Raw genomic sequence first — 27,914 nt, 5'->3', positions numbered from 1 at the left:
TCTATGTTTTCTTAACCTTCCCTAGAGGAACATTCTCTCTCCTTTCTATATGCAAACTTGCATCCCTGATGCTCTTCTCACCTTGTACCACACAAAGATTTCTCTTAAAAAAATAAAAAGAAAACAAAAAAACAAACCACCTTGTAACATCTGTACTGTCACACTGATTTCCTGGGCAATGATCTGATTCTCGTGTCTGAGTTAAAACGGTTGGCATTCAGCCTTTTTCTTCTTCCCTCACAGGAACTAGGTTATTATTGCCTCATAAAGCAGTGCCTGGGTGGTATTACTAGCTAATTAATGTCTATTTAGTGTAAAGGGCTGCAGCCACCTTCCAGGCCCTACAGGCATTTTTTTCCTTCCTCTCCCTGACAGGACCAGATGGCATTCTGGCCAACCTTCGCCCAGCCTTCACGAGCCATGCACTCAATTCAGACAATGCATCTAGCAGCTTTGGAAACACATTACCATCGCTGCTGGACAGATGCTAGAAGAGTGGTTGTTACTGGCCCAAACAATAGGAAAATTAATTACTTCAATTAAAAGATGTAGATTAAACCTCTACCAAGGTATAGTCACCTTTTCATTTTTGTATGCTGTTGTGGTTTTTATATTATTTAATTTTCCAGCTCTCATCACATAACAGATTTAACTTGGAAGAGAAATACACGCCCAACAATGAATGGTTATGGCAGGCTATGAGGCAATGGTCATCCCCATCTCACTGCACCATTTGATCATAGGATAAATCAGGATGATGAACCCACTCATGTTCAAAGGAAGAGTTCAATTACATGTTTCAGTGGAGTCAGCCCACAATACTTAGCTTTTTTCAAGATCAAGAACCAGTAGTCCAAGTAATTGTCTTCCTGTGGTTTTTGTATGCACCATTCTCACTAATTTGATGTTCCTATTAAGCTATGAACTGCCCCAGCTCCTGGTTACTGCATCAAGATGCTGTTTCATGTCCTGCCCACTCCACACATTGGTCACACATCAATGAGCCATCAGAAAGGGAGCAAAACATGAAATACCATCAATCAAAATCCATCTGAAAATTAACTAACATTAAGTTCACTTAATTAAAAACAAAAGCATAAGTAATTTTCTCTCAGAAAGACCCCTGCCTGAAAACCATTACATTCTAATTACTCTTTACCCCAACAGCTTGTCATCAAAAGTAACGCCAAACATCATAATTATTTTTAGATCACATATTCTCTACTTTCATCGACTGAAGTAATTTAAGGGATCTCTCTATTTTCATACTTCTTCTTTTTAGCTATACTCCTCACTTCTCAGAAATAATTACTTCATCTTAAATATTTTTTTTTTATGTATATATATATATAGCAATGCGAGAGACACTCTAAGCAGTCTGCTGCCATGCTATGACCAGCTCTGGTCTAATCTGCTCCCAACATCTGAGGAGGGTCACTACCAACCTCTGTTTGGGAGAAAAACGACCATTGCGAAAACAGCCCCCATGGATCAACTGATGATACTTTCTCTCGCAGCAAGTCCCCTGTCGTCCCCCCCAGCCCTAGTGGCAGGCTATAGGATATTGCACTTTGAGCTGGAAGTGCTGCACAGTATTTTGGACTAGATGTAAAACACTGGGGACTGATGACTCTGGGTGATATTACTAGCTAATAGTAATAAAGACCCATGAGAACTCCATGTGCAGGAGGAATCATCCCTTTTATGTTCTGCCACATTCCTTTTGGGGAGTTTTCCTAAAATCCTTTCTGCAAGTTTTATGCAGAAAAATAATTTCTGAAGGGAGAAACCTCTGTAAAGAACCTGTGAGCTACTTCAGCTGCCAAAATATAATAGTGCTTTCTAAGATTTTCTTTAAAGTGCCAAGTTAGAAAGATTTTTTAGGTTGCAAAATCAAGCACCCAGAAGCTTGGAAATGCTAGAGCTCATGTCACCTGAGCATCATACTCCAACCCTGTTGCACTGAAGCATTTTGACAACCTTTAATCACATTGCCACCTGCTACTTTCTTCTACTGGACTCTTGCCTCAGTGTTTAAGTAGAGACCTGCTTGATATCTTTTTGTATTTTGTATATGCAGTGCACAGCTTCAAGATTTATTTATTCCACACTACCAAAACTGTGAACAGAATGCAAAGTGATTAATTTTCTCCTAAGCATCTCTGACAGAGCTTCCCCATAGTATCCAAGTTTCTTGTGAGCATGAAATTAACCCTCACTGTGCTCCTCTAAGGTGAGCTTGCAATATTATCTGTATTCTGCAACTGGGCAAATGAGAGTCAGAAGGCAGGCAGGCACAAATTTTCCATTAATTTTAGTAATACAACCTGAGGCACACAGAAAGCCTATTTCTCAGTTTACAGCCCTTCACTCTCTTTCAAAGTCTCCTTGTAATGGCCTCCCAGGAACCCATCCTACTTCACAGCAGACATGCGTAGAATGAGGAGCCCATTGTTACCGGCCATTTGTGAAAAGTTTGTTGTAAACCTGCATCATTCAGAAATTCTGTCAGGGAAATTAAGGGGAGAAGCCAGTCCTCCAGAGTAGCATTTAACTGCCTTACCTGTAAAAATATCTTGCTTTCTCCACTGCAATTCCCTGCCTCATTTACTATATACCTTCCAGCTTGGCAGCAAATGAGGCAGCGTCTAAACATACTTCAGAGCTTACCCACCAGTATAATGAATAACCTGTATCAGCCCGCAACTCCAGATTCTGGAGAGAAACAGCCACAGACCATTTCCCCCATGCCCCTAACCCGTCTCACTCATCTTTTACCTATCTGCACCCCACGTCCTCCTCCTTTTTGTTACTCCCGTTCTGATTTCCCAGACATCTGTATGTCCCCTGTGCTAATAATTGCCAACTCTCACCCCCTCACCCTGCTCCCCAAGTTCCTGCACACACTCTCTTTTGCTTCTACTCCTTTGGCTCTTGCAACCTCTTTTCCTTCTTCCTCCATACACCTTTTCCTGACCCATCTTCATTTGATGAGGACGGCTGCTTCCTTTTTCTCCTTGCTACTGGAGAGCAGCTGGAGAGCAACACAGGCCCCCTTCCCTCAGCCCGTTGGGAGGCGTGCAAGCAGGATTAAGCGTAGAAGGGCATAACTCCTCTGTGACCATATGCGGACAGAAACTTTTGAAAGCAAAGCTGTCGAATCTGAGTTATCTGCAAAGTGCACGAACAACCTCATCAGCAAGGCAAACTCAGGAGTACTTTTCTCAAGACAGCAAAAGGCATCTGCCCTGTATTATGGTGACACTTCATTAAATGTCAAGCCTCCAAAACTTCATTCCACTGAAGTTCATTCCACTACCAGTACTAAAATGTCTCAGGAAACAGCTACTGGATTTATTTATTTTAAATGAGGTAATTTAAAGCAGCACATTCCTCACATATCTTGTCTTCAGAAACAACGGACTTTTTTGTTAAAGTTTTTCTCTTACTTAAAAGACAGAGAATCAGTCAAAGACTGAGTCTTACCATGAAAAATCTCAGCCAAAACAATTAAAGTTTAGAGAAGCAATAAAGAAAACAATTCCTTCTAGCAGGCAGTGACAGGTACACTTTACTCTGGGCAGTGCTACTTGACTTTGGTTGTAATTAATAAATCTACCAAACATAATTGTTCCAGTTAAGCAAACATTTCCAGTCACACTCATGTAAACAAAATCATTCTTCATATCAATTAGAAGTTAGTCCACATGTTGTCACCATCCCTCCACAGTACTTAAAAATGTCTAAAAGCATCATTTTTTCCCCAGTTCTGCCAGCTCCAAATTTCAAGCCCTTCCATTCCAGTCTGTGGAAAACTGAACCTGCATTCACCATCCTTCACATTGCAAAGAGCATAAAAACAAGAACTGATCCAGAAGCCCTCAGGGTAATGTGAGAAAACCAGGTGAGTGTCTCCTGGCAGTGCTACCCACGTCACCCTTTCTTACCATGGCATCTCCTCCTCCTGCCAGCAGTTTCCAGTTTGCTGGAAAGTTTCCAATTTGTAGCCACAGGGCTAGACAGCCTCCAATCTATACTGCATCTGCCCTGGAGCTGTACTCAGCAGGCACCTTGCAGCCCCCTTCCACACACATCCAAGAGCGAAAGACAAACTGAAACAAGGACCACATAGTCACTATTTCTAATTTTTCTGTACTAAGTTTTAAAACCCATCCATAGGGATCCAGATACAGTAGAACTACAAACATAAAGCAGAAGTGATATACACAATTATACATTATGTACTTGGGTGGGGGGGAACAACCCCAAAACACTAGAATTTTTCAAAGCCAGCAACAAGGTTTAGACAGGTACTTCCCATCTAAACTTTGGTAGCGATTATGGATCTACTGCTGGTTTTGAAAAGCTAAAGTGAAAGAACCAAAAAGCTGAGAACCACTTCTAAGTGGGAAGAAGAATAAGAGATGCTCTTACACAAATCTGAACGTGGTAAACAGGATTGCAATGGTAGAAATCTCCTACGTGGGGCAATTATCAGCAACAAAACCACTGTTTAGTCATCCTACACTGACAACCATATCTCTGGTTCAAGATTATATGAAAACAATTCCTTACATCTTTGAAAGTAATAGCAGAGGTTTCTGCTTTGTCACGTTGCTTCAGAGCTACCATAAGTGCGAGTGCTTCGGTCTTTCACATAACCAGTTGCCATGAAGGTTCCTTTAGCTGGAACTTCAGGCATCCAAAATACTGTATTTACTTTTGGAAACTTGGATCTAGGTTTATTAAGAGTGCAGGGTGCCCCAGAGAAAAAAAATAATAAAAGCAAGAACATATGATAATGGAGAAAGAGGAAGAAACAGAAGGGAGGAACAAAAGAGAAGAAGTAAAAGGATTTCTGTAATTTCAGCACATCAGCACAATTCATTAAGCTTAGAGGAGCCACTAGGAGTTGTCTGTGGTGATGGTGACAGTGCATCGTCAAGCAGAGAAATGCAGAGGGCTCTTACTGCAGCATATGTGTCTGGCTGGCGTCCTTTTGTTTGTCAGGTACCTCGTAGTGTGGGGAAATCTTGCCGAGGCCGCTGTCGCTCAGCATCCTCTTTCGAACTGCAGGGTTCCACCGATCTGATATTCTAGGGAGGGGAGAAGGAAGAGAAAGGCATTCACCCCTCAGAAATTTCCTCGTGTGCTCCACTTTGAAGCTGTCCTATACTTACTGGTTCCCAGCATTTTTCAGCACATAACAAGCTAAATTAGCTTATTTCACTATAAGTACCAGACTGTTCCTGAGAATGAATAGGAGCATTTCTCGTCTGCCCAGAGGATGAGAAGAAACGTAGACACTTCACCATCATTCTTAGGCACAAAAGACTTCAGGGCCTTATACAGTGGTATCAGAGCCCTGACCATGCAGAGAAGGGTTTGTAACTCCATCAATACAGACTTATGGCGGGGCAAATACAGTCAGGGGGTGTGAGGAGGTTAACAGGTGCTGAAGTCCATTAGCCCTGCTGTGTGTTCCAGGATGCCTAACAGAGCAGATGTCATTCCACTGTTCTTCTATCATTACTACGGCTGCATGTGATCCCCAGCTCCTCATCTAAGATCTGCCCTCCCACATCTTCCAATCCTTCAGAAAAGCAAACCAGAAAAGAGATGCCCAACTCTAATACGGCAGCTGAAAGCCAGATCCCAGCACCACTCACCCAGAGGCCTGCTCCACTACCAGATCAGGCATTCCTGGTGGCGTCCCCACCTGCTGTGACATTACCAGCTCTGGGTCCAGAATAAAAATCTCGTCCTGCGAAATTTCCGTCACAAAGTGCAAATGTTCCTGTTGGAGTGATACAAGGAACAAATAATGAACCTGCGGCATCACTGGTCTCTGAGAGCACCCAGCTGGCCATAGGAAACATTCATGAGACTCTTGTCTGTGTATTTAAGTGCACACATGCACACACACTAAAACCAATGCCACTGAAGTCACCAACAAATACTCATCAATTTCAAGCAAAACAAGATTTCCAACCTGCAAGCTTCACATTCACACAACACTTAAAAAGGCTGCTACTCAGTGACTACGCCATTCATCTGAAAAGTGGAAGTCTACCCCAAAAGCCAAGGCTTGCATTTCAAAATGTGGACCAACATCTATGGTCTGCCCTCCAATGATGGCTGGCAGAAGTTTTCATTGTTTGGGGGTACTCTCCCAGACATCCATTGCTTGTGCATTCTGGTTTCACATCTCCGTTACCAAAGCTCTTTCTCAGTCCTGCTTTTTTGTAATTGACACTGAAGGTTCATTGTCCGTCAAAAAAGGCAGAGTGTGAGTAGGCCTGTCTATGTAGGTGAACGAGCAGGAAACTTCCCATAGTTTATGCGCTGGGACCATCACACAGTATTGATCTTTTCCCCACAGAAACACAGGGCAAAGGAGTCGGAGGGAAAGATGACCGTTTGTATGAGTCAAGTATTAAAGAAATGCAGAATAAGCCAAACAGAGTCACATTACTCAGTTCAACCTGTAGCAGCATCTTCTTCACCCTTGCTTTGCAAATATTAAAGTATAACTTCATCAAAGCATTTATATGACCGTGCGCAAAGAAGTCCCATGGTGGCTACATGCAGATGCTGAACGTGGGACCTCTGAACTAAAGCCACAGCTCCTTCCGCTTTAACTAAACCACCAGCTGCTTTTGCTAGGAAACAGTCATATGTTCATGTGATTCAGAAACAGCTTACACAGTTCTCAGGGGGATCAGATACAAATCACCACCATGTGAAATCAACAGTTTGCACTTAATGTTGAGCCACTAATTGGCCTGTTCTGGCCACAAATCAGAAACACCAAAAGCTCTGTAAAATTTTCAAAGCGTCTTTTAGAAAATATATTCAGATTGTCAAATCTGTACCACAAGTTTGAATCCCATGGAGCTACACGCTGGTTTGGGGTTCCTTGGGAATATTTGATACCAACTTCTAACATCACTTTAATTTCCATAGCTATTCCATGTCACACACACAGGATCAAGACTTCTGGTGACTAAAAGCATCGGTGAAAAGATAAACTCAAATACTCTGGTGCCACACAGATGCCCTTAGACTTGATAAGGATGACAAATGTAGAAAATTCTGATCTGTACATCAGATTGGTAGTAAACAGAAGGGCAGATAGTCAGCAGATATAAAACTTCAGTGAAACAATGTGAATTGCATCAACTAAAAAACAGCCCAGAGTTTTTTGTCTACTTTTCATGAAACATCAGTAGCATTTTAGAATACACATGAGAAATGGCAGATAATTCATTTTAACCTGCATCTGACATAGCTTTAAAAAAAAACCCAAAACAACAACAAAACCACCACACCACCCCACCCCCCAAAAAAAAAACCCCAAAACCTATAGAAATAGTAACCAAATAAAGATTTACCTGAGATCTGTCAATGCGGTAAAAACGATCAGCAGAAGTTGCTGCAGGACAGAGAAAAAACAGAGCCGCAGTGAAGAAAACGGTCTGAGCAGAACTGCATGGATAAGATGGGCTGACCTAACATCACTACCATGTAAGACAACCTCTGTGTCAGTGAAGTCACAGTGGTTTCACAAGAACATAATCCGATTCATTCATTATGTCCATATTGCTATCCCATTATATGGTGAATGTAAAGGTGAGGCTTAACAAAACAATATTCACTGAAATTATTAACTTGAAATAAATATTATAAAAAGTATAAAATGGTTTTCAGGCTCATAAAAAGAATTGATTACATTAAAATATGTGACAGGAAAAGCTGCATTGTTCTGATGAGAGTATAGCAAGCATATAATGAAATTGATAGGTCTAATAGGATTAATTCACATTTTGAATCTAAAGAACAATAACATGCTTGGGAGCTCTTTGTAAATCAAATGCATGGCCACAGATATTCACCCTGAATTACCAATACACTCAAGGAAAATTTATGCTACTCATGAAAAACATATGAAAATAGGGGGATTGACTAAATAAAGCACCTAATATGAATCTTGTCACTGCCAAATAATTTATATTACTAAACCCAGAAGTATTTTATCACCTACAATGTGCTTCATCAGCTGTGATTTTTTTGTTTCGGCTTTGCATTTAGTTTGGCCAGGGAAATCAGATTTGTTCATTCTGGATTTTTGACACAAGAGCAGAGTGATGTAGCATTGTAGGTTTTGGCACTGCAAGGGAATATCAAATCCCTAAAGACAAAAACTGACTGCATCTACCCACCCAGCTTTCTCCAAAAAGCAAACAGATTCTCAATATGTTTTTTAATCAATTTCCCTCATGAGAGACAAGGAAGAGTGATTAGAAATTGCCAAGGAGAAATTGTTTTTGTTTAGAACAATATAAATTTCAGTCTCTCCATGGTGAAGCTTTTGTAAAAGCAGATGCCATCCATTTTAGCTGCTAATTCCAGTGCTCTGGAGTCTGATGTAAAGCCCAGATAAGCCACCTGCTTTGACAAAGCCTGGGTCAAATACGAGTGCAGCTCTCCAGGGAGTTACATGAAGTGCAGTCTTACAGGGAAAGGGAGGTACACTCCCATCACCTAAACACTATACTACCTAAACACTATAGTACTTAAAGAGAAACCAGAGTGAAGAACACAGTTTACCAAGAGCAGAGCATTGCCACCACCAGCTGCACTCTGTGTCCAGGCAATGCCATGCAGCAAATGCTACTCATCACAGCATAGACAAAACAAAACTCTAACCACCCTTAACATGTCCCCTTGGGGTGACAAATCTACATCAGACATTTTGATTGCTAGATGAAGGGCCTGTTTCATTTTTCAGGGGGAAAGGGGGGCACGCAGCTCCTTTTTTACCTGCTCAGTGTAATTAGAAGGAACAGTTGCCCCTCCATAGTAATACTCTCAGATGCACTATCCCTCACATGCACACCAGAAGCAAGCAGCATGCTAGGCACAAGAGAAGGGAGATGCACTTACCATCTAGGAAGCACCATCTAGGAGAGAGCTTCTGAACAGAAAGTACTCTGGGGAAAGAGCTTTCCTGGTCCTGGATAGGGCAGGGAAATGACATTAAAAAAATAACAAACTTTTTTCTCTAAAAAGGAGTATTTTCGAGTCTCTGTTTTTTTCATTTTGCTCTACTGACATTGCACAATGTGCAAAACCTGCGTAACTCTCTTCACTGTGAGGGAGGTGAGGCACTGGAACAGGTTGCCCAGAGAAGTTGTGGATGCCCCATCCCTGGAAGTGTTGAAGGCCAGGTTGGATGGGGCTTTGGTCTAGAGGAGGGTGTCCCTGCCCATGGAACTGGATGATCTTTAAGGTCCCTTCCAACCCAAACCATTCCATGATTCTATACCCCAAACCCACTGGATTAGCTTCTCACTGACAATGTTTGACTGAAATATAGAAAAGAGTAAACTGATATGGTTAGCTTCAGCTACATCCTCAGCTATCCCCTTCCCTTCAGCTCAGCAATACTAAAAAGCTTTGCATCAAAACCAGCTTTCTCAGCTATCTACAGCCCCTCTTATTTGTGGGGACATAGAAACAGAGAGAGGTGAAAGAGGTCAAAGATACACATCAGTATCAAACAACAGCCATGAACTCTATGTTTGTTTCTTGTGTGCCTGTCACCTTCCTTTATTCTAGCTCAGTATTTTTACACTCGTTCCCTTATCTACCAATCTGCCACTCAAAACAATCGCCCACTTTGCCTGTCTCTGGTGTGTGCCAAATGCACGAGGGTAAAAAAAGTGTTATCCTCTGCACCCAGAAAATGGAGTGCAGACCTGGAGAACGCCACCAGCCAAGCAAATGGACCTCCTACATCAACATGTTCCTATTCTGGCTAAAAAGGCCTGCTCCTTGAGAGTCGACAGACGTTACTTCAGGAACCAAATCAAATGACTGGGGAGGAATGAAGACCTTCTTCCTGAACCTGTACTCTACCAAGGAACTGAACAGGCTGCCCCTCACTTTTTCAGCTCTCACTGAGCTGGAGAGGCAAAAGGGATCTCAGAAAGCAGAGGGTGGTCATGGCTGTGCTCCGTGCTGCCAGTGGGTGGCTATCCAACTTCCTAAAGCCACTGGGACGCAATGTTTAAACACAATAGATTTGCACAGGACAAAATGCAACAGCATGGATCTCGGGCACACACCCAAAGTTTGTAGATAGCCAGATTCTATCCTTATTTACATCTTAAGCAGTAAAATCAGCACATCTGCAAATGATGTAAATTCAGGCACATGCTAGTTCAAGATTAAACTTTATTCATCCTTCACAACAGAGTGGTATACCAAATCACAAGGCAAGAAAAGAAAAAGTAGAAGCAATGGGGAGGAAAGGTACTTTTGAGAAAAGTATTGCTCTGCACAGAAAGCACAGAATGTGAATAATGTGTATGTACATATATTCATAACATGGGCATAGATTGGTGAAAGCAGACCAGGATACAATGATACCTCATTGGGACTTCTCAGAATATCACACAGGAGCCCAGCACCTTTCCTGACAGCAGGACACAGGACCAATGACTGTTGTATTGGGAATTGTGCAGCTATATCAGGTCAGTAGTTGTTTGAAGGTCCAACACCAGAAAGTAAAGGCTGGCATAACATTCCAAAAAGAAATTTCAGCAATCATGGGTTTTCAGCCAGAAGGGACAACAGAGCTATGAACGCTTGACCCCTAGCATAACACAGAAATCCACCACTCCAGCCTGAGCTACAGAAGACTTTTAGAAAGGCACCCAGCCTAAGTGAGAGACTCCAGCTGGCACCATGTGCATGGTTTGAAGGAGGAAAGTGAGGCTGCTTTGTATGCAAGAGAATAAGTGCAGAACACCAACACAAAATGAAAGTTTACGGTGTATCATCAGACATGTCCAACACATCTGGAACATTCATACAGAGTCTCAAAGGTTCATAGTTTCCTATTTATTTTCCTCTGTTTATACTGCCTAGCGTTTATATCATTAAGAAAACCTGGAAGTAATGTATATTTCTTAGCAATTTATATTACTGTTTTGCAAATCTGACATATTTCTAAAATACTTACCCGAGTAGACATGTGTGAGAAAAAGTTATGAAAAAAATAAAGAATATATTGACAGAAAAATGGGAGTTTCATCAGTTCAGTTCCCCAGACTGCCCAGACATGTGTCAGTAAGACCATAACGAAGAAGCAGTTTGCTTTCTTCAACTGGGGAAAATCTCAGAATGCTGAAGGAAGTTGTCATTTCAGTCTAACAGGGTAAAACAATTTCCAAACTGGTTACAGAGCAAATAATGCCCTCATACGTTAAGATGCAGACATTGCCCTTCAATTTACACAAAGCTATCTGACACTTTTTTAGCCACCTGAGAAAAAATGAGGTCATGCTGATGTTGTTCAGATACCCACAAGTTCTTAGCTTCCCCAGCTTCCTGGTCAGCAGGGCACCTGCATGCACTATGGGTTGTTTTCAAGCAGTTCTGATGATGATTAGCATTTTGATGGACACTCATTTCTCAGCCAGGTGAGTGCATATCAGTGCCTGGCATGATGCTCCTACAATATGTTATTAATTTCATTTGGTATCATGACAGCTTTTGCAAGACTCATCAGCCTCTGCCTCTGGGATTGACTGGAACCATCTATTGTTGCCTTTCCTTTCTGGTTATGTGGGACAGAAAAGCAAAGACAGCTCCAGAAAACTCATCTGCTGTCTCCTCAGTGCCCTAGAGTTTGGCTATAGTTCTGGCAACAGATCTTGTCTGAAATGTTACTTTGGCAACTTACAGACTTTGATTGACTAAAATGTATATATACACACATATATGTCTTCTGATGCATGATACCTACAGCTACCCTGACAAAAATAAAGCAGCCTCAATTCTCTCATGTTTAGATTTTACTTGATCCCATAAACCTTGCTCTCATGTACAGATTTTTGTCTCCAACCTCTGTACATTGCGGGAGAGATGAAGACAACGACAGCATAACATTCCATAAAGTGAACTATTTCTGCACATGGGGACCAAATTACATATCTCTATGGTTTAAGCATCAGATTTAAAATACACCTATGTCTTTCTCTGATATGGACTTATGGACTTGTGGGATGCTTAGGTTTGCTTGTATCGTAACTGAGGTGTATGTGGGAGAGTCAAGGTTTTTCCGAAATCCACTAGGTTTGCTAATGTCTAGGTATCTACATGCACAAAGCTTTGTGTATCGTAATATTTAGCCTACTCTTTATGGAAAGGTGAGGACTGGGATACAAAGGACAAAAGGAAGGAAACATCCAAAGGTAACAGTGAGTACTAAAAACGTAGATAATACAAAGAGGAGAAATAAGTAAAAATTCACAGATCTAGCAGAGTACATAATGCTGGGAAAATGAAGATAGGGATAACGCTGGTAAATGTAAATTCAAGTCACAAATTGCATATTGTGATATGGTCCTTCCAAGACTTCATTATAGTTCAATGGCAGAACTACCTTGGGAAGTCTCAAGCCCATGAGAATGACATTTTATGAGCATTAAACTCATTAGAGAAACGAAACAGGAATGAAAAAGAACTTTAGCATAATTTTTCTCATTTGCACCTGGGCTTGCTGATGTTTCTGCTGACTCCCCATGTTTTGAGCTGCAGAGGAATCATGCAAGGAACTGCATTAATGAGACCTAAAAGTACCCGTAACACCTTATTAGTGAGGTAAAAAGACAGTTCCATCAACTCAAGTACCTTATCCATGTCCTTTAACCACTGCTTTTCCCCCTTTCTGTAATACATAGAGGGATACCAACAAACATGGAACAAACCTCAAATTAACCTAACAGGAAAGTTTGTAGAAATGACCCACTGAGAATAAACCAATGTTTGAAGAATCCAGGATAAACAAGTATTGAAGACAAAACACAGAGGGGGACGCATTCAAAATGTAGCATCATAAAAAATTGATAGTATGTTAGGGATTTCACACTGATGTGCACTAAAGAAGATGGCTAGGCAATTAATTTATATACTGCTATAACTGCAGAGGTTAGAGCCAAGTATGGGGCCGATTTCCAACAATTCATACTCTCTTTTGGTCCTCCTCATACACACAGATTCAGTTCTTCATTTCACCTCAGGCAGTTTCCTATGCGTGGAGCAGTCAGCAGCCACTTAGGTTAACTTATAATGAATGGAACAGAATAATACATGCTGTTTTATTAGCCAATTCGCTAGACACTAACATTGCTCTAAAACTGAGTTCCAGGGCAATGATTGATACAAATGTCAAAAATATGAGGTTAAAATTGGACAGGGAAATACAGAAACAAAGGCAGCTCCAGGAAAACATGCCAAATGTCATTTTCTCATAGCGTCTCCCTGCATTCAGCGCGCTTACAGGCATTCTTGCCAAACTGGAATTCTGTCTCACCCAGGTAATCATTAAGCCCCAAGAAATATCTGCAATTTCACCGCAGTGGGTTTCCATCAGCTGCATCTCTGTACGCTTTCTCAGTGAACCCGTTCCTGCTGATCCCAACAAGGCTTGTATTGTTAAATCTAGGAAAAGGCTATCAACACCATGCAAACTTGTCTTATAATCCTAGGTGTTGTGTCGGCTGACCATGGTTTGTGTCAAGTCCCTCCCATATTTAGCGCAAGTCTCTGCGATAATTACAGATCAGCTCAGTAGTCAGTAGAGGTAGTCTGAGTTAGTTTACTCCCAATTTAAAGACTGTGCAGCACAACATTTTACTGAAAGAAATATGCATTCTTGAACAGTACTTCCAACTGTAAAGGCAAAATCTGTATTGTATAAGTTGTAGAATAAAGCTGTAAAATGCACAGAGAGACCAATTTTAAAAATTAGCCACCTAAAACTAGAACCTGTTTGTCACATGTAAAAGACACATTTGTGCCCAGGTTGGATTAAAAAACTACTCTGAAGATTATGTTAAACTAAAGGTAGATGACTGTTGTGCACACAATTATTAAGAGGTTAGGCTTGCTAGCACACCTTTTTTCTCAGTGATAGAGTTTAGTGCTACAGCTGTGCAGTATAACATGTTATTGTTCAGTTTCTCAGACAGAGAAACGATTTTCCTGTCGTCATTTGTCCTACAGGACACATTCTCTCATTCATTTCAATATGCAAGACACTGCTATTGCCATACCACTCACATCATCATGCTGTGCTAATTTTAAGGAGGATTCCATGAGGTTTGCAAGGAAAAGTATTGTACGAGGGTAAGCAGAATGAACCTCCAACATTTGAGGGTAATGGTAATCAGAAATTCAGCTAACATATGGGTATCTAACAAAAGAAAACCTGAGTTCAAATGAAAAGAGTGCAGTCCACATTGTAAAGCCTCTTGTTGTTCTGATACTAAAAAGAAAGCTTATCTTACCTGGTAATGAACTCTCTGTGTAGTAGAAGTTACCGACTGTAGGTCCTAGCAGTGAAAGACACAGCAGTGATGAAAAAAATTAAAGCAACAAGAACTGTTTGCAGTTGTACTATCTGAAGTGGCTGGGCAAACACAAATAATTTTGCCAGTATTTCTCACTGGTTTTAAGTGTAGGAAACAAGCACGACAGAATAGTCATGAAAGCTCACTTGAAGTTTAGATTTACAGGCATTTGGTCAAAAACACAGTTTTAAAAATATAGAGATCGTGTTATTGGATCTTTACCATATCACAAACCTATTGTTCCATGAAAACTATCTAAATTTAGAATATCATCAACAAAATGAAAGGAAAGATGCTAAAATATATAAATCTTTTTTGCAAATATTTCTGAGTAATTAATGCACTAAAGAAAACCACTGGCAGTTCTCCCTGTTTTAAGACAATCATCTCACATCAGGGAGGTCATATCAGAATGACCCTGGTATTTAGCAGGGTTCAGGAATCTAATTTATTTTAATAGAGATTTTGTCAAATAGTTTTAGCTCATGACATAGCCTACCAAAAAGCCTGGCCTACAAACTATAGCTCCCCCGTTGGCATGCAAGTTGGCAGAATGCAGAAAACCTTGGCACCTCCATTCCCAGCAAATGGATCTGAGCCAAATCAAGCACACAAAAAAAAGTACTATAAACCCTGCAAAAGGTTGGAGAAACACAGTTCCTTCGCAACCACTATGAGTAATGCAATCAGAACTTCTAGCTGTGTTTCCTCCAGGAGTGTACAAGTACTCGTCACCCAATACGGGACATTAAGTTGCCCAAGCTCAGTATGAGATCACATTTATAATCTGCTGAGAACGTCATCACAATTATTTCATTGTAATTTTCCATCACCGGATACTTCAAATATGCATCATCTTATAACATGGCTTTATGTCTAATAATAATAGCCACACCTCAGGTGTGAAAGTTCAGAAATGCATTTGATGAAGGGAATCCTGGCTGACATACAAGAAAGTGAAAGCCTGTAGTGAGAGACTAAGGCCCGTATTCAGGCTGCAGGTGCACAGTTTCAAAACCACAGGGAAGTCAGTGGCTCCCAAAGAGTTCAATGGGAAGGATGAGGTTCATAGCTCCTATGTAAATTGGACCATATATTTAGAAACCTACGGAATGTCCTCACACTTGTAAATGTTGTTGAAAGAAATCAGTAAAAGATTAAAAACAGTCAGAGACAGCATATTAATGAAAGTCCATTAGTTTTGTCACTAAAGGCATACACACTTAAAATTATTCATGTAATGGGGCATTTGGAGTCCCCATTTCCCAGGCTGTATTGTAGAATGAACTCTCCTGAGGCAAGGTGTTCAAGACAACAAGAGCAACATTATTATTAGCTGCATGAACATACATTTCTGTGTATTTGGAAATATCTAGTTGATATTTGTAGTGTTTATTGGTGTCTCAGATTACTCCACGACAGTATTAGAGAATGGTATTTGCATAATTAGACCCACTCAAATACCACAATGTTTATCCTTACGTAACACACTTTCTAATCAGTAAGTTATGTGATTTCAGCAAGGTATGTGGAGAGGCCTGCTATTCCATTCCAATTCAAGGAGAAGTAAACACATCCATCCACATCAATTCTGTTATCATTTAAAAGGAGTCAGTATGACTTTTCATTTCCTGTTTAGAAAACATTTTTCAGTGCTACTCCTGATTTTATTACCATATCATAACTATAAAGTTTTGTTTTCAGTGATAGACAAACTGCAACTATTAGACTTCTGCACTCAGAACTGAAAGAAGCATAATATGTATTCATAAATGATAGCTGAATTCACAAAAAACTCACCTCTTGTAGACGATCAATGTACATACGACAGGTCTCCAAGTCACAATCTCCTCGTATAACTATAATTCCTAGAGGAATGGCTGGAAAATCAAAAACAAAGAAAAACCTCTTTAACTGAAGTCCCTTGAACTTTAAAAGATTTGCAATATGCTTCAGGGTTAGTTGGTTTATTGGTTGGTTTATTGGTTGGTTTTTTGGTGTTTGTTTTCTAATGTCCTCACAAAAGCTTTCTACTATCATCTAAATCATTTAAATGACGATCAGTCATTTAAAAGCAGGAACATATTATCCATCATTAGTTTCACTCATTTATAATTATCAAAGATTTCAGTTTTCAACTGTCTTTCGTACCGAAGAAGCTAAACCAGATACAGTTAAACTATGTACTTCATTCTCTGATGTCAATATGCATTATTAAATTCAGAGAAAGGAACATACCCCAGAACAAGAGTTTAGGGGGGTGCTCTTATACATTGAAATAAGAGAGTGATATTTCATTTTCAGAACTCTTAAAAGTATACAAAAATGATTTAAAGTAATGAAAGTCATAGCCTGATTTCAGAGAAAACTGTCCAGTGCCATGTTATTTTGATGTAAGGCTGCTTTCAAATCAAAACAGACATTACTCCATCTACACAGAAAATTGACACCTTATCTCCATATTTTCTCAGAGAAGAAACAAAAACTTGTAAAAATGTAGCAAATAATTCCCCTCAGTTGATGGCAGCATTTTTAATAACAGGGGATTTAGGTTTCCACAGTGATTCTGTTCTTGCAGCCAAAAATATCCAAAACTAACCCACAAAGAGAACAAAAGAGGAAAAAAAAGTAAAATTGAGTCCATAAGGAAGGTACCAAGAGAACTACCTGCTAAGATCTCATTAAATATAAAGAAAATAAGTGAAAATTTTTGAGTATCTGATTTTCTAAAACTGAATCAGTGAATGAAGTTCTTTTTTTCTCCCTGGAGGGTCTTTAATCAAACAATGGCCCAAAAAAGTAGGGGAGCAGCAGCAAAGAGATTTAAATCCTCATATGAAGTGTTCCAGAAGGAGAGCAGAATAGCAACTCATAAACAATTTTGGTAACTGGATAACAAGAAGCAACATAATGTCACTGACAGTTCTGAGATAAATAGAAAAAACAATTGTGCTGCAGCCCCTCCTGCCATTCAAAAGAAGTTGATTCAGAGGGAGAGATACTTATCTACTGAGAGATACTTATCTACTGGAAAGCTCTTCATTCTGGAAAGAGAACAAGGCAGCACTGAAAGTTAATGGGGAACATGGCTCATATTTTCGTGACCCACCAAGGCTAGAAGCACAAAGAGAAGCTCAGTGGTTTCAGGGAGGAGAGTAGGAGAGCACCTACAGCAGTCGAGGTCATCACGAGCCACAGCGGCCAGTGCAGGGCTCTGGGCACAATCAGCAATGCTGCCAGCATCGTGTTTGGAAAGCAATTTGAACAGCAGAACAGCTATGAACCCAGGAAAACTAGAAATGGGAAAAAATGGTGGGGAGAAACAAGAACATAAAGAAGGGATAGGCAGTAAGACTAGAGAAAAAGGGAAGAGCTTGCACTTCCCCTGAAGCAACACTGACATCTGATAGTGATGCCAATCCACCTGCACATTTTCAGAAAGGCCAGAAGGGAACAGCACTCATTGTGACCTCCCAGATTTTTTCATTACAGAACAGATGAGACACAAGCAAGTGGAAGAAAGGTCAGTCGCAAGGTTTGCTTTACGCGCTCCAATGCTCTAGGTTACAGAGTGATTCTCTTTGCTTAATGCTTATTATTGCTTAACCTGCTCTGACAGGAGACCCTTAAGCTCTTTGTAGAGAGTACTTAATGCTATCTAGTTTCAATTCAGCAGATCCCTCTGCAGCCCTTACTGAAAGAAGCGTTTGTTAAATTCATTTATAGCTCTAAAAAGTGAATTGCATCAGACACGACTACACTTCCAACAGCTACAGAGCACCAGGGAGCTACAGCACTGGCTTATAAACTGTCACCATAGATTTTGTCTCTTTTCTATTGAATTGCTTCCTTCGTGGAGGAGTATATGCACTTAACGGGGACCAGAGCTTTGACCTGCCAAAACACCACAGATAACCCAGAACTAAATGCTTAACTATCACTATTCATGACAGCCCAAAGGAGAAGGACCTTACAAACATTTGGAATTCTAAAGAAATCCACCAAAATGTCTGAAAACACTAATATGCAATAGATAGCTTAGTGGTGGCATATATGGACCTCATCTAATGAGTGAAGAAGATAGTCATGACTCACAGATTTAGTTAAATTATATCCCTTCTATTCTTGGTGGTCATAGAACAATTCTGGAATTCTGGGCTGAGTGACTTCATCCTTAAAAAGAAATGTACAGCTTTTGCTGCCTGGAAATCGTGAATTATCGTGACGTATGGCTTTTTGGGTCAATGGCTAGCTAAGGGACAAGGTGCATGAGGTAAGTCTCAAATGGTTCAATTCCATATGGTTCATACTTATTTGAAAAACCTTTTAAGTCCTTACAGGATAACACTATAGTATATGCTATAGTGTTGCTTGCCAAAGGCTTTTTTTTTTGTTTGGAATTTTTTGTGGAGGTTTTTTTATTATTATTTGGTTTGGGTTTTTGCAAGACCCATTTGGCTTTCAGCAAGGAAAATGTTCACAGCCCTCATTTTTTGTCATAAACTACAGTAAGTATGTACAATGCACCATGCAGCCAAGATTTTCAAAGTGCTTCACAATAGCTGCTGTTTAAAAACAAAAGGAAATCCTTAATGATTGATAATGGGGTTGAAACTATGGGATTGTTGCTAATTCTAAATATAGGGCAATGCTGTGCAATAGGGACAAAATTAGTTAAGTTATGATAAATCAGTTAAAGGCGTAAAGTTAAACATGCATGGCATTCAATATTATTGTGGACACTTTCATCCAGTAATAAAGGAGCTTCTACTTTTTCTGAATAGCCCTGTGTGGATGAGGACGTGGACAGTACAGAACAGTGCTGTGGGACACAGTGATTGCTAGATATGCCAGATGAGAGATGGGAGGACAATGTTTTACGTTGAGAGCACAGGCACTGCAGAGCAACTTTCTCGTTCACCCACACGCTGTCTGCTCCTGCGAATATATGGATATATCCATACATGGGAATATGCCAAAAATAAGGCATGGTCTCAGATCATGAGCCAAGCCACAGCATTCAAGTGCCAGACATTTTTCTCCTGAGGCGCCTGCTCTTCTGGCCACTTGCATCCAGCTCCCAGTTTCTTTGTGCTCCCTGAATGATGAAAAGGACTTTGTCCAGGGAGCTGTGGATCCAGGCTCTAATGCTGCAGTGATGAGCAGCAGTGCAAGAACCCCAGGAGATGAGACAGGCAGACAGTTGCTTCATAAACCAGTACTGCAGAAAGCTTTTTGTTCCTAGCAACGCTAACCAAAATTGAGTATCAGCAGGAGGAGGGTTGGGTAGATGCAGCAGTATGGCTGGCACGATGCTGTAATTAACTGTAAGATTTGTAGCAATTTCCTAAGTCCTCATGAAATTAGCTATGGAATTTATAAACAAAGAATAAATCTCTCACCTATTAACTGCCCATTATATTGAATACCTAAAGCTAGTGAACTCTTTAATAGTACTGAGGACACAAATGGAAGAGGCCTGAATATACTGCATATGGCATCATGAAGAAAAAAAAAAATCAGTTAACTTCCCCATTTGTTGTTATGAAAGGATTCAATTTATGATCTAAACACCATGATTAACCCACTCAAATCCCAAACAAAACAGCCTCAAGACAGATCATTAAGGTAGATGTGAATGCCAGGAAAACTCATTCTGAGTCTGACATACCTCAGGGGACTGGGGAGATTAGACATTGGGCTGTAAATGTTTAATGTAGCAAATAAAGGATTCTCACTACTGAAGATGTTATAAGAATGTCATTTTCCTGAGGGGTTTCCACTGATAGGAGAAACGTGACGGACCAAGTAAATTCTTGGGAGAAAATTCTAAAATATTCAGACATTTATATTAAGAGGTTTGGCCTTCCCAGTATGGTTTTAATACAACTGAGTTTGTACAAAAGGATTTTCTTACCACACAAATCTAAGCCATGTGTCTCATCAGATCCCTTTTTTTTTAATTATACTGACAAAAACCTAAGCTTCCTTAGGTTCATTGGTTGCTAGCACTAGTGGTCCACTTTTAAAATCCTCACATGTCAGGAGATAAAACACAGTAGTTATCAGACTAAACCAGACCATGTTTGAGAAGGCAGTCATCCCCTCCAGGCTCTCAGTGACATCTTCAATACCATGCCACAAAGAGGAAGAAGCTGTCCAAGTCAAATGAAGAGAGAACTTGTCCCAAACACCACACAAAAGGGAACAGGTCATAGAAAGAAAACTATAAAGAGTTGGGAGTTGAAACTCCAGGGAATGGATATTGGGACTAAGAAATGAAAAAAGAGGTCTGGCTGAACAGTGAATAAGGATTTAGGATTAGGAGAAAGAACAGGAAGCTGAGCTGTGAGATCTGCAGAAACAGATTAAGACATGCAGTAAGGATGTGTGTGGGATGTGATAGCCAAAGGGGACAACCAGGACTGAAAAGGTAAGATGAAATCAAATTGGAACAGCGATAAGAAAAGGAAATGGGAGAAATAGAATATGCACAGAAAAATCTCATGGAAAAGTCTATACCAGAAAGACAAACTATAGCATGATTTCCTGGAAAGTATGAAATGGAATTTAATATTATTGTGTCTCTCTGCTCCTCTAGGGTAAATCTATATTTATATCTATTTGGAATACTGTCCGTCTCTTCTAGTTGAAAGGAGATGGCAAACTTACAGGTGACAGTTTCCCCGCTAGCTCAAAAGGCAGAGGACTGTGTTGAATGTAGATATGCCCCATGTGGTGTCAAAAGAGGGTAGATTTAGATTAGATATAAGGAAGAAATTCTTTACAATGAGGGTGGTGAGACACTGGAACAGGTTGCCCATGGAAGTTGTGGATGTCCCATCCGTGGAAGTGTTCAAGGTCAGGGGCTTTGAGCAATCTAATCTAGCAGAGGGTGTTCCTGCCCATGGCAGGGGTGTTGGAACTAGATGAACTTTAAAGGTCCCTTCCAGCCCAAACCATCTGTGATTCTATAACTCAATGATATGATATGAGATTTCAATGGTTTGGATTTACCCCTTCCCCCAAACCCAGGCAATGACATACCCTGTTAAAGAAATGTTACTATGACTACAAAATCAAGAGCTCAAAGTTAGAAAAAAGCCAAGATGAAAGTTGCCTATTCGAGCACCTGTGTGTATATTCATTGTGCCACTGCCTTTAATTATCTGACCAAAGCCTGTGTTTTCTTCTGTTGGACTCTTGTGTCTTTCTAATCTTTGAATATGTATGTGTGTGTGTGTGTGTGTGTGTGTATGGGTGTGTGTGTATGGGTGTCAGTCAAAAGCGAGAAATGTAATTCACTGTGCTGTCTGGACAAAGCCCACGAGGTCTCAGCCATCAAAAGGCAAACTGAGCTATTTTCCCTGACACAAGCAATGCCTTTGGGAACTTCCTCTTTGTTTCTGTCATTTCTGTTTCAGTTACAAACATTTATCAGTGGTTTGCATCTGTATACACCAGCATGAGAATCTGTGAGCTCAGTGGCAGCAGTTTCCAATATTTAACTCACTACTGACTTCTAACCCCCTTGGTTTCATCTTGCTGGGTTACTTTAAGCAACCCATCCAACCCTCTCAGTTTCAGATCCTATTAAATCACTGTGACAGAGAAATGCATGAATTAGCTAATGCCTACACAACACATATTGAGAAAACAAAGCTATTAGAGCAAGGCAGTGACCTTTAAGCAGGGTGAGATTTAGCACACAGTCTGTAGGTAATGCTGCCTTTTACAGAGCTTCTACAGATAAGCCACCATGTGCCCTAAGAGTCCTCCTGAAAAATAAATGGTCATTGGTGCTTGCTTTACAGGACGGAAGAGAAGGTTTATAGCTACACAACCCATCTCACCTAAATCCACCCAGATCAAAGTTGCTTCCCAACATGAGTACCTTTCCTTCAGTGGCTAATCATCTCCCCTGTCCTGACTCCATCTGCTAATTCAGGTTTCCCTCATCATACCACCTAGCAGGAAGTCCTCTGCTACCCTCTGCCCTTTACATTATGGATATTCATGATGTAAATACAAAGTCCTCAGTGCTGATCTTTTCCTCTTTTCCTAGTTGCTCAGAATCACGTGGAATAGTCTCCAAATTAACCTCACCTGCCATATCCTTGAGTTTTAAAGAGTCAGAATACATTTCATAGATCAAGGATTCTCAAACTGTGGTAAGTGCATTGCTGGTATGAGGAAGCTACAGTATCTCTGTACATGTGCACATCCCACATGACTCACAAGCTTGTCACTCCATGTACCTGATAAGAGCTCCTCGGATGACCCCAAAACCCTCAGATAACCCACAGAAATTAAAGGCAGGGACAGACGCATTATAGACATCTGGCTAGATATAATCAGAGACAGACAAGAATCCGAGGTTAACGTCATATCATGTTACACCAGCCCCCACTCCCCCCCCACACACACACAAAGCAAGGAGGCTGCAGAGAAAAGGATTGTTAGATTACAGATGGTTCAACTGTTATATATATGGAACTAAATTTTCTTCAAAAATTGCTTTTTAATCTAGTGTGCCATTTTATTCAAGAGGAGATAAGGAACGACTGCCTCTGTATAAAAGACAGTGTGGGAGATCCAGAGCTGTTACAGTGCTGAGTTATGTTTGATACTGCCACCACGGCAGCCGGGTATGAATCCTCCTTAATCTTAGTGGTATTGAGCAAAGTAAGATTGTTCACCATGGCTAGGGCATACAAAACAACAAGTTAAGAGTGGTAAGAACTGAGGTATTCTATTTAAAAAAAACCAAACTGTGCAGTTACTGCTGATGGTGAGCTATTTCACCACTCCATCTTCATGGTGCAAATTTACAATAGTGTTGGCAAGGACTAAGAAGGTTTGAAGACCACTTGGTCACTAACTAGTTTGTGGTTGGTTGGTTTGTTGTTGATTTACTTTTTTTTAAATATAATTAATTTCTGCATATCCATCCATTGTCAGGAATTTGTTAGTAACATGAAAAGGGGAAAATAGGGTGTCATAAACAGAAGGATTTTGCTATTTTAAAAATAACTCAATTGTTCCCCCACAATGCTGCTTTGGATCACACTTTTCTGCAATAACAGGAAACCAGAGAGATTGCACAGAAGATATGCAGGCAAGAGACAGAATTAAGGTCTGTTCATCTAGAAACATCAATCCAACTTACTTTTTGAATATGATAGTCTTGTTTATGGTCATGTAATGTACAACTATCTTACTGGGCAGAAGGTGGTGAAGCTGGTGACTAGGGTGACAAGTGCATGGGGCATGTACAGGGAGGTGTTAGAGAAGACAACTACATTTGCAGCAAAGAATATTGCAACATAAATAAAATGCCAACATAAATCCCTTTTTTAAGAGTGCATGGAAGCATTCATCCCTCCTCACTGAAGGATCAATAAGCATCCTCTGTACAATCATCAATCATGCCACAGACAATACTGAGATGCTGACAGAAGAAAGAATGAAGAAGAAAAGAAGGAGCATGGGGAAGGAAGAAAGGCACAATTCAGAAACAGCATCTTGGTTAAATGCCAGCTGCAGTGACAAGAAAAGTAGAAAGCAACAGAAGGAGAATGGGCTAAGAACGGTCATGCCCTTCAGAGGACAGAATGACATTCTTTAATTTCTCAGGAGGTTTTCAAAATGAGGTGTCTACCTCCAGCAGAGTGAAGATTAATCTCCATGCAACAGTTTGTATGGCGAGTTGTTATATGTTGGGAAGTGCAATTTTAGGTGAAGTAGTTGATAGAATCAAATCAGTATTTCAAGCAAACAAGGCGAGTGAAATGTATTTACTGTGAGTTAAAATGATCCAGATTATTACACTGATGCCAGAGCTTTCAAAACTCTATTATGGAGACATGTAACAGGCAAAAAAACCGTAACAGCTTCTTTGCTATTTTTCCTACAGGGATAACAGCATGACTCGTTATTAACTGGCTTCCTTCTCCTGTTCTGATTGCTGTGAGATTCTGGTTGGGTTTTCAAATGATTTAGGGAGGTAAAAATGCTTTTAAATCCTTGTGGGCAGGGAATGGATATTTAGTATAGTATTATGGAATTAAGTTGTAGGTATTCTGCCAAAGCCTGGACAGATATGTAAATTGAGTCTCTTGCAAGCGTCTAGTGAGACACACATGCGCCTGAGAGCTACAGTCATGCTGAAGGAAGCTAACCTCACGCACAGCAACAGGCCTTGTAGAAACAGGGCCCAATACAAGTGCTCTTGTATTTTGTTAGTGCACAAGTATTATCTGCATTTAAATTTTTCATTCAGACAGACAAAATTTCAGCTATTCACCTGCCATGGAAATTTATTTATTTCCACTCCCCTCCTCCCTATAATCACTTTCTTTGGTAAAGAAAGAAGAGGCACTTCTCCTCCTTCAGCACTTCCCTCCTTCCCCAAGTAACTTTTAGTGGCAATGCTCCATAAAATGATGTGGTGATGAGGACATAGTCTCAATTTAAACATGAAGCAAATTCTTCTCCGGCAAGCCATAATCCTCATCCTGTTAAAATTCTTCTCAGTCCAGTGATGAAGGCTTTGATTTCTTAAACTATGACCAAAATCCACTAACAAAAACTTCAGAGAAGGCTGTCAGGACCAATAATAAAATTTAAACCATTTCAGTTCTTTTGTTGCAATGAGAGCTGGTGAATTGGGAGAATAAGGAGGGGTGGGACTAGAGGAATGAGAGTGAAACAGTTTCACTATCTTCCAACAGTAAGATAAGCAAACCAATTAAAAGCATTGTCATCCTGTAATTACCAGGGCACTCTGTATTACAGAGGGAGCTGAAGCTTTGTTGCACAACAAACAGTCATGCTTGTAATTTAATATGAATAATGAGCCAGATGCATGAACAAGACTATTAAATTATCACAAGCAGCCATGTCCCTCATTGAATAACGACTCCGTGTGTCACCAAGGAAAGGAACTCCATTTTTAAGTGTGGATTGTCATCATCAATGTTGCCAAAGCAACCACTGTCTCCTTTTGACTTCCCCCCTGAACATGGCAATTAAACCATTACACGAGGAAACAAAACAGTGATTATTCTCTTATGTGGAAAACTGAAGGCTGTTAAAGAATAAGGGACTGGGGAAGCCAGATTCCTTTCCCCAAGATAAATGCACCTGTGCAAGAACCACGTTCAAGGTCAGAGCACATTCTCAATATGAAATTTATCATGGTGCCCCACTCAGTTTCAAATTTGATAGTAATCATAAAATCTGAAATATCTTCATGCACTAGTAGAAACCAAGCAGAATCAACAGAAAGACATGAATAAAAAAAAAAACCAACTAGTGTGACAAGCACTTATCTTACAGCAAATAAAATCAACTTGCAGAAGGCATAGTTAAATAAGAAAACAGGTGAATTCTCTATATATGCTCTTTATGGAGAGAGTATTTATATATATAGAATATGTATGTGCATATGCACAGATAGATGAATATACACTCCACATGACTCATCCAAAAATGCATGCTTGATCCTATGTTTGAGTGTTGTTATTGTTGTCTTGGTTTTGGAGGGTTTTTTGTTAATGTAAGATTCATACAGAATGTTCTACCAAAAGCAGAAACATCCTGGCTTCTTCCAACTTACAAGCTTCCCGGAGTTTTTCTTTGTCGTAATGTAGCCCCTCATATTCTTGTAAATTAATCCTGTTCACTCTGATCCGCAGGCGATCTGGGATGGAATGAGGGCTGCAAAAAAAGAAGAAACCTTCTTAGATGAAGCGTTCCATGGAAGAATAAATTGAAAACAGGATATGAAGTAATTTTAATCTTCTCTGAAAGAAGAAAAAGAGCCAGCCTCTTCAAAACTGGGCCGACTCCTCACAGGCCCAGCACTGCATTTACAATTATGACTACCCACTGCACAACAACATAGACATTACACCTTAAATGATAAGCAGGATCAAGAAGCCCATTTTCTGGCTGTGTGGTCTGGAATTGCAAAGGTTTTTCTGTTTTCTAACTACCCCTCCTCTCTGCAGTTTGCCTTTTTGTACATCCCTAGGGCCCTATCACAGCCTGTTGGTCTGCCAAGCTGTGGTTCAAGACACGGATGCTTTCTTGGGAAGTCTCTCATGACAACCAGTCCTCTGCCCATGACAGCACGACCCTCATTCCTGGAGGATCCTCATTCAGCATCTCTGTTCTGGGAACCAGGCAACAGGAATGTGGCTAAGAACTGGATTTCCAAAGTAGTGAGTCCAATACACAGAACCCAGGAGGACTTTCAAAAGCAAGTGGCAGTACAGGAACCTAATTTCTACAGATTTCATCCAGATTTAGAAACCTCAACCATCTATATAATTTTGAAACACTCAGTGTGTCCTTATCTATAAATTTAAGTGTCCATAATTAATAGAAAGTTGCCCTGAAAAGCGTTGTTTTGTTTTCATGCCTACTTCCACCTTACCATAACCTAATATTTGATTTTGTAAGTTTAACTGAATGCTATGTTAATTAACGTGGCCACGTTTGCATTTTCCACTTTTAAAGAAAGATAGATAACCTGTGTTATTATAATGCACAGAGCAAATGTCTGTCCTCTAGGAACTGGCCCCTGGGTCAGTTAAAAGTAAATTCTTCATCCTGTGCTTCCACCAAAAGACCATCTTTTTTCTCTGTTTTAATCTAGTTAGTAACAGAATTCTGCCAGTGGTATTATTGCCTAATACACACACTGTCTTTTAAAAGTTAAAATACTGTCCACTGCCATAAATATACAGTTTTGCTTCTTTCTTTGTCTCATTTTTAAAATATTTGACCTACAGCATTTGTACTGCTAGTGCTGACAAACCACATCTCGCAAATGCAAACTTTTTTTTTTTTTTTTTTTTACACTTTTTAAAAAAGCAAGCAACTTTCTTTTTGGCTAGAAAATACTACAGACCTAACAAAACACATGGTTTGTGGCCACCTCTTTGTAGAGCCACTGGGTGTGCAATTAGCAGTTGTTTCAGTGTTAGCTTATTGCATGCTTTCTCTCCGTTAGTATAAACGGCTCTGTCACATCTGGACAGATGAAAATAAAGATTGAAAATCAAGTCCCAGTTTAAAAAAGTTCTATTGGCACAAGTACTCTTTGCCTAAAAAGTGATAAAGGATAATGAATTGAGGGTGCCTCCAAAACTGGAGTGTAAGACAACATGCTAGATGGAGTTGCACTGAAGAAATTCACATTCTGAACAGGAGTTTCTACGTTATTGATGAAAATGAGCCTAAGATACATGAAGAATAGCTTTGAAGAAATCATAAATGATTAATAGCAGCAGTGAGACTGACACACTCAGAAGCATATAGGCTACCCAATGTTTTCCCTGTGCTAAGTGCCCCAAGATATCATCAAACTGCCCCTATTTAAGATAAGTTTTTGCAGTTTGATGACAGACACCTGGGATGGTAACTTCCAGCACAGCTTCAGGAGACAGGTTTCTAAATCAGGTGCCATTATATCATCCTACA

At 40.2% G+C, this 27,914-nt stretch overlaps 1 protein-coding gene across 6 annotated transcripts in view; it reads right to left on the bottom strand.

Moving 5' to 3' along the window:
• DGKI (diacylglycerol kinase iota) overlaps positions 1 to 27,914 on the bottom strand; it is a 219,686-nt gene that overhangs the window by 43,101 nt on the left and 148,671 nt on the right. For 5 of the 6 annotated variants that reach the window (XM_075755694.1, XM_075755708.1, XM_075755700.1 and 2 more), the window contains 7 exons: positions 26,044 to 26,144; positions 16,224 to 16,303; positions 14,361 to 14,405; positions 8,947 to 9,016; positions 7,395 to 7,435; positions 5,670 to 5,797; positions 4,971 to 5,096 (listed from right to left, as the gene is read on the bottom strand). In XM_075755694.1, coding sequence (XP_075611809.1) covers positions 4,971 to 5,096; positions 5,670 to 5,797; positions 7,395 to 7,435; positions 8,947 to 9,016; positions 14,361 to 14,405; positions 16,224 to 16,303; positions 26,044 to 26,144 — 591 coding nt within the window. The remainder of the gene's footprint in view (positions 1 to 4,970; positions 5,097 to 5,669; positions 5,798 to 7,394; positions 7,436 to 8,946; positions 9,017 to 14,360; positions 14,406 to 16,223; positions 16,304 to 26,043; positions 26,145 to 27,914) is intronic. The other variant, XM_075755727.1, reaches the window with a different exon arrangement.

This window comes from Balearica regulorum, chromosome 1 (genome assembly GCF_011004875.1).
Source record: "Balearica regulorum gibbericeps isolate bBalReg1 chromosome 1, bBalReg1.pri, whole genome shotgun sequence".
NCBI lineage: Eukaryota > Metazoa > Chordata > Aves > Gruiformes > Gruidae > Balearica > Balearica regulorum.
This window is presented reverse-complemented; position numbering and strand designations above follow the sequence as displayed.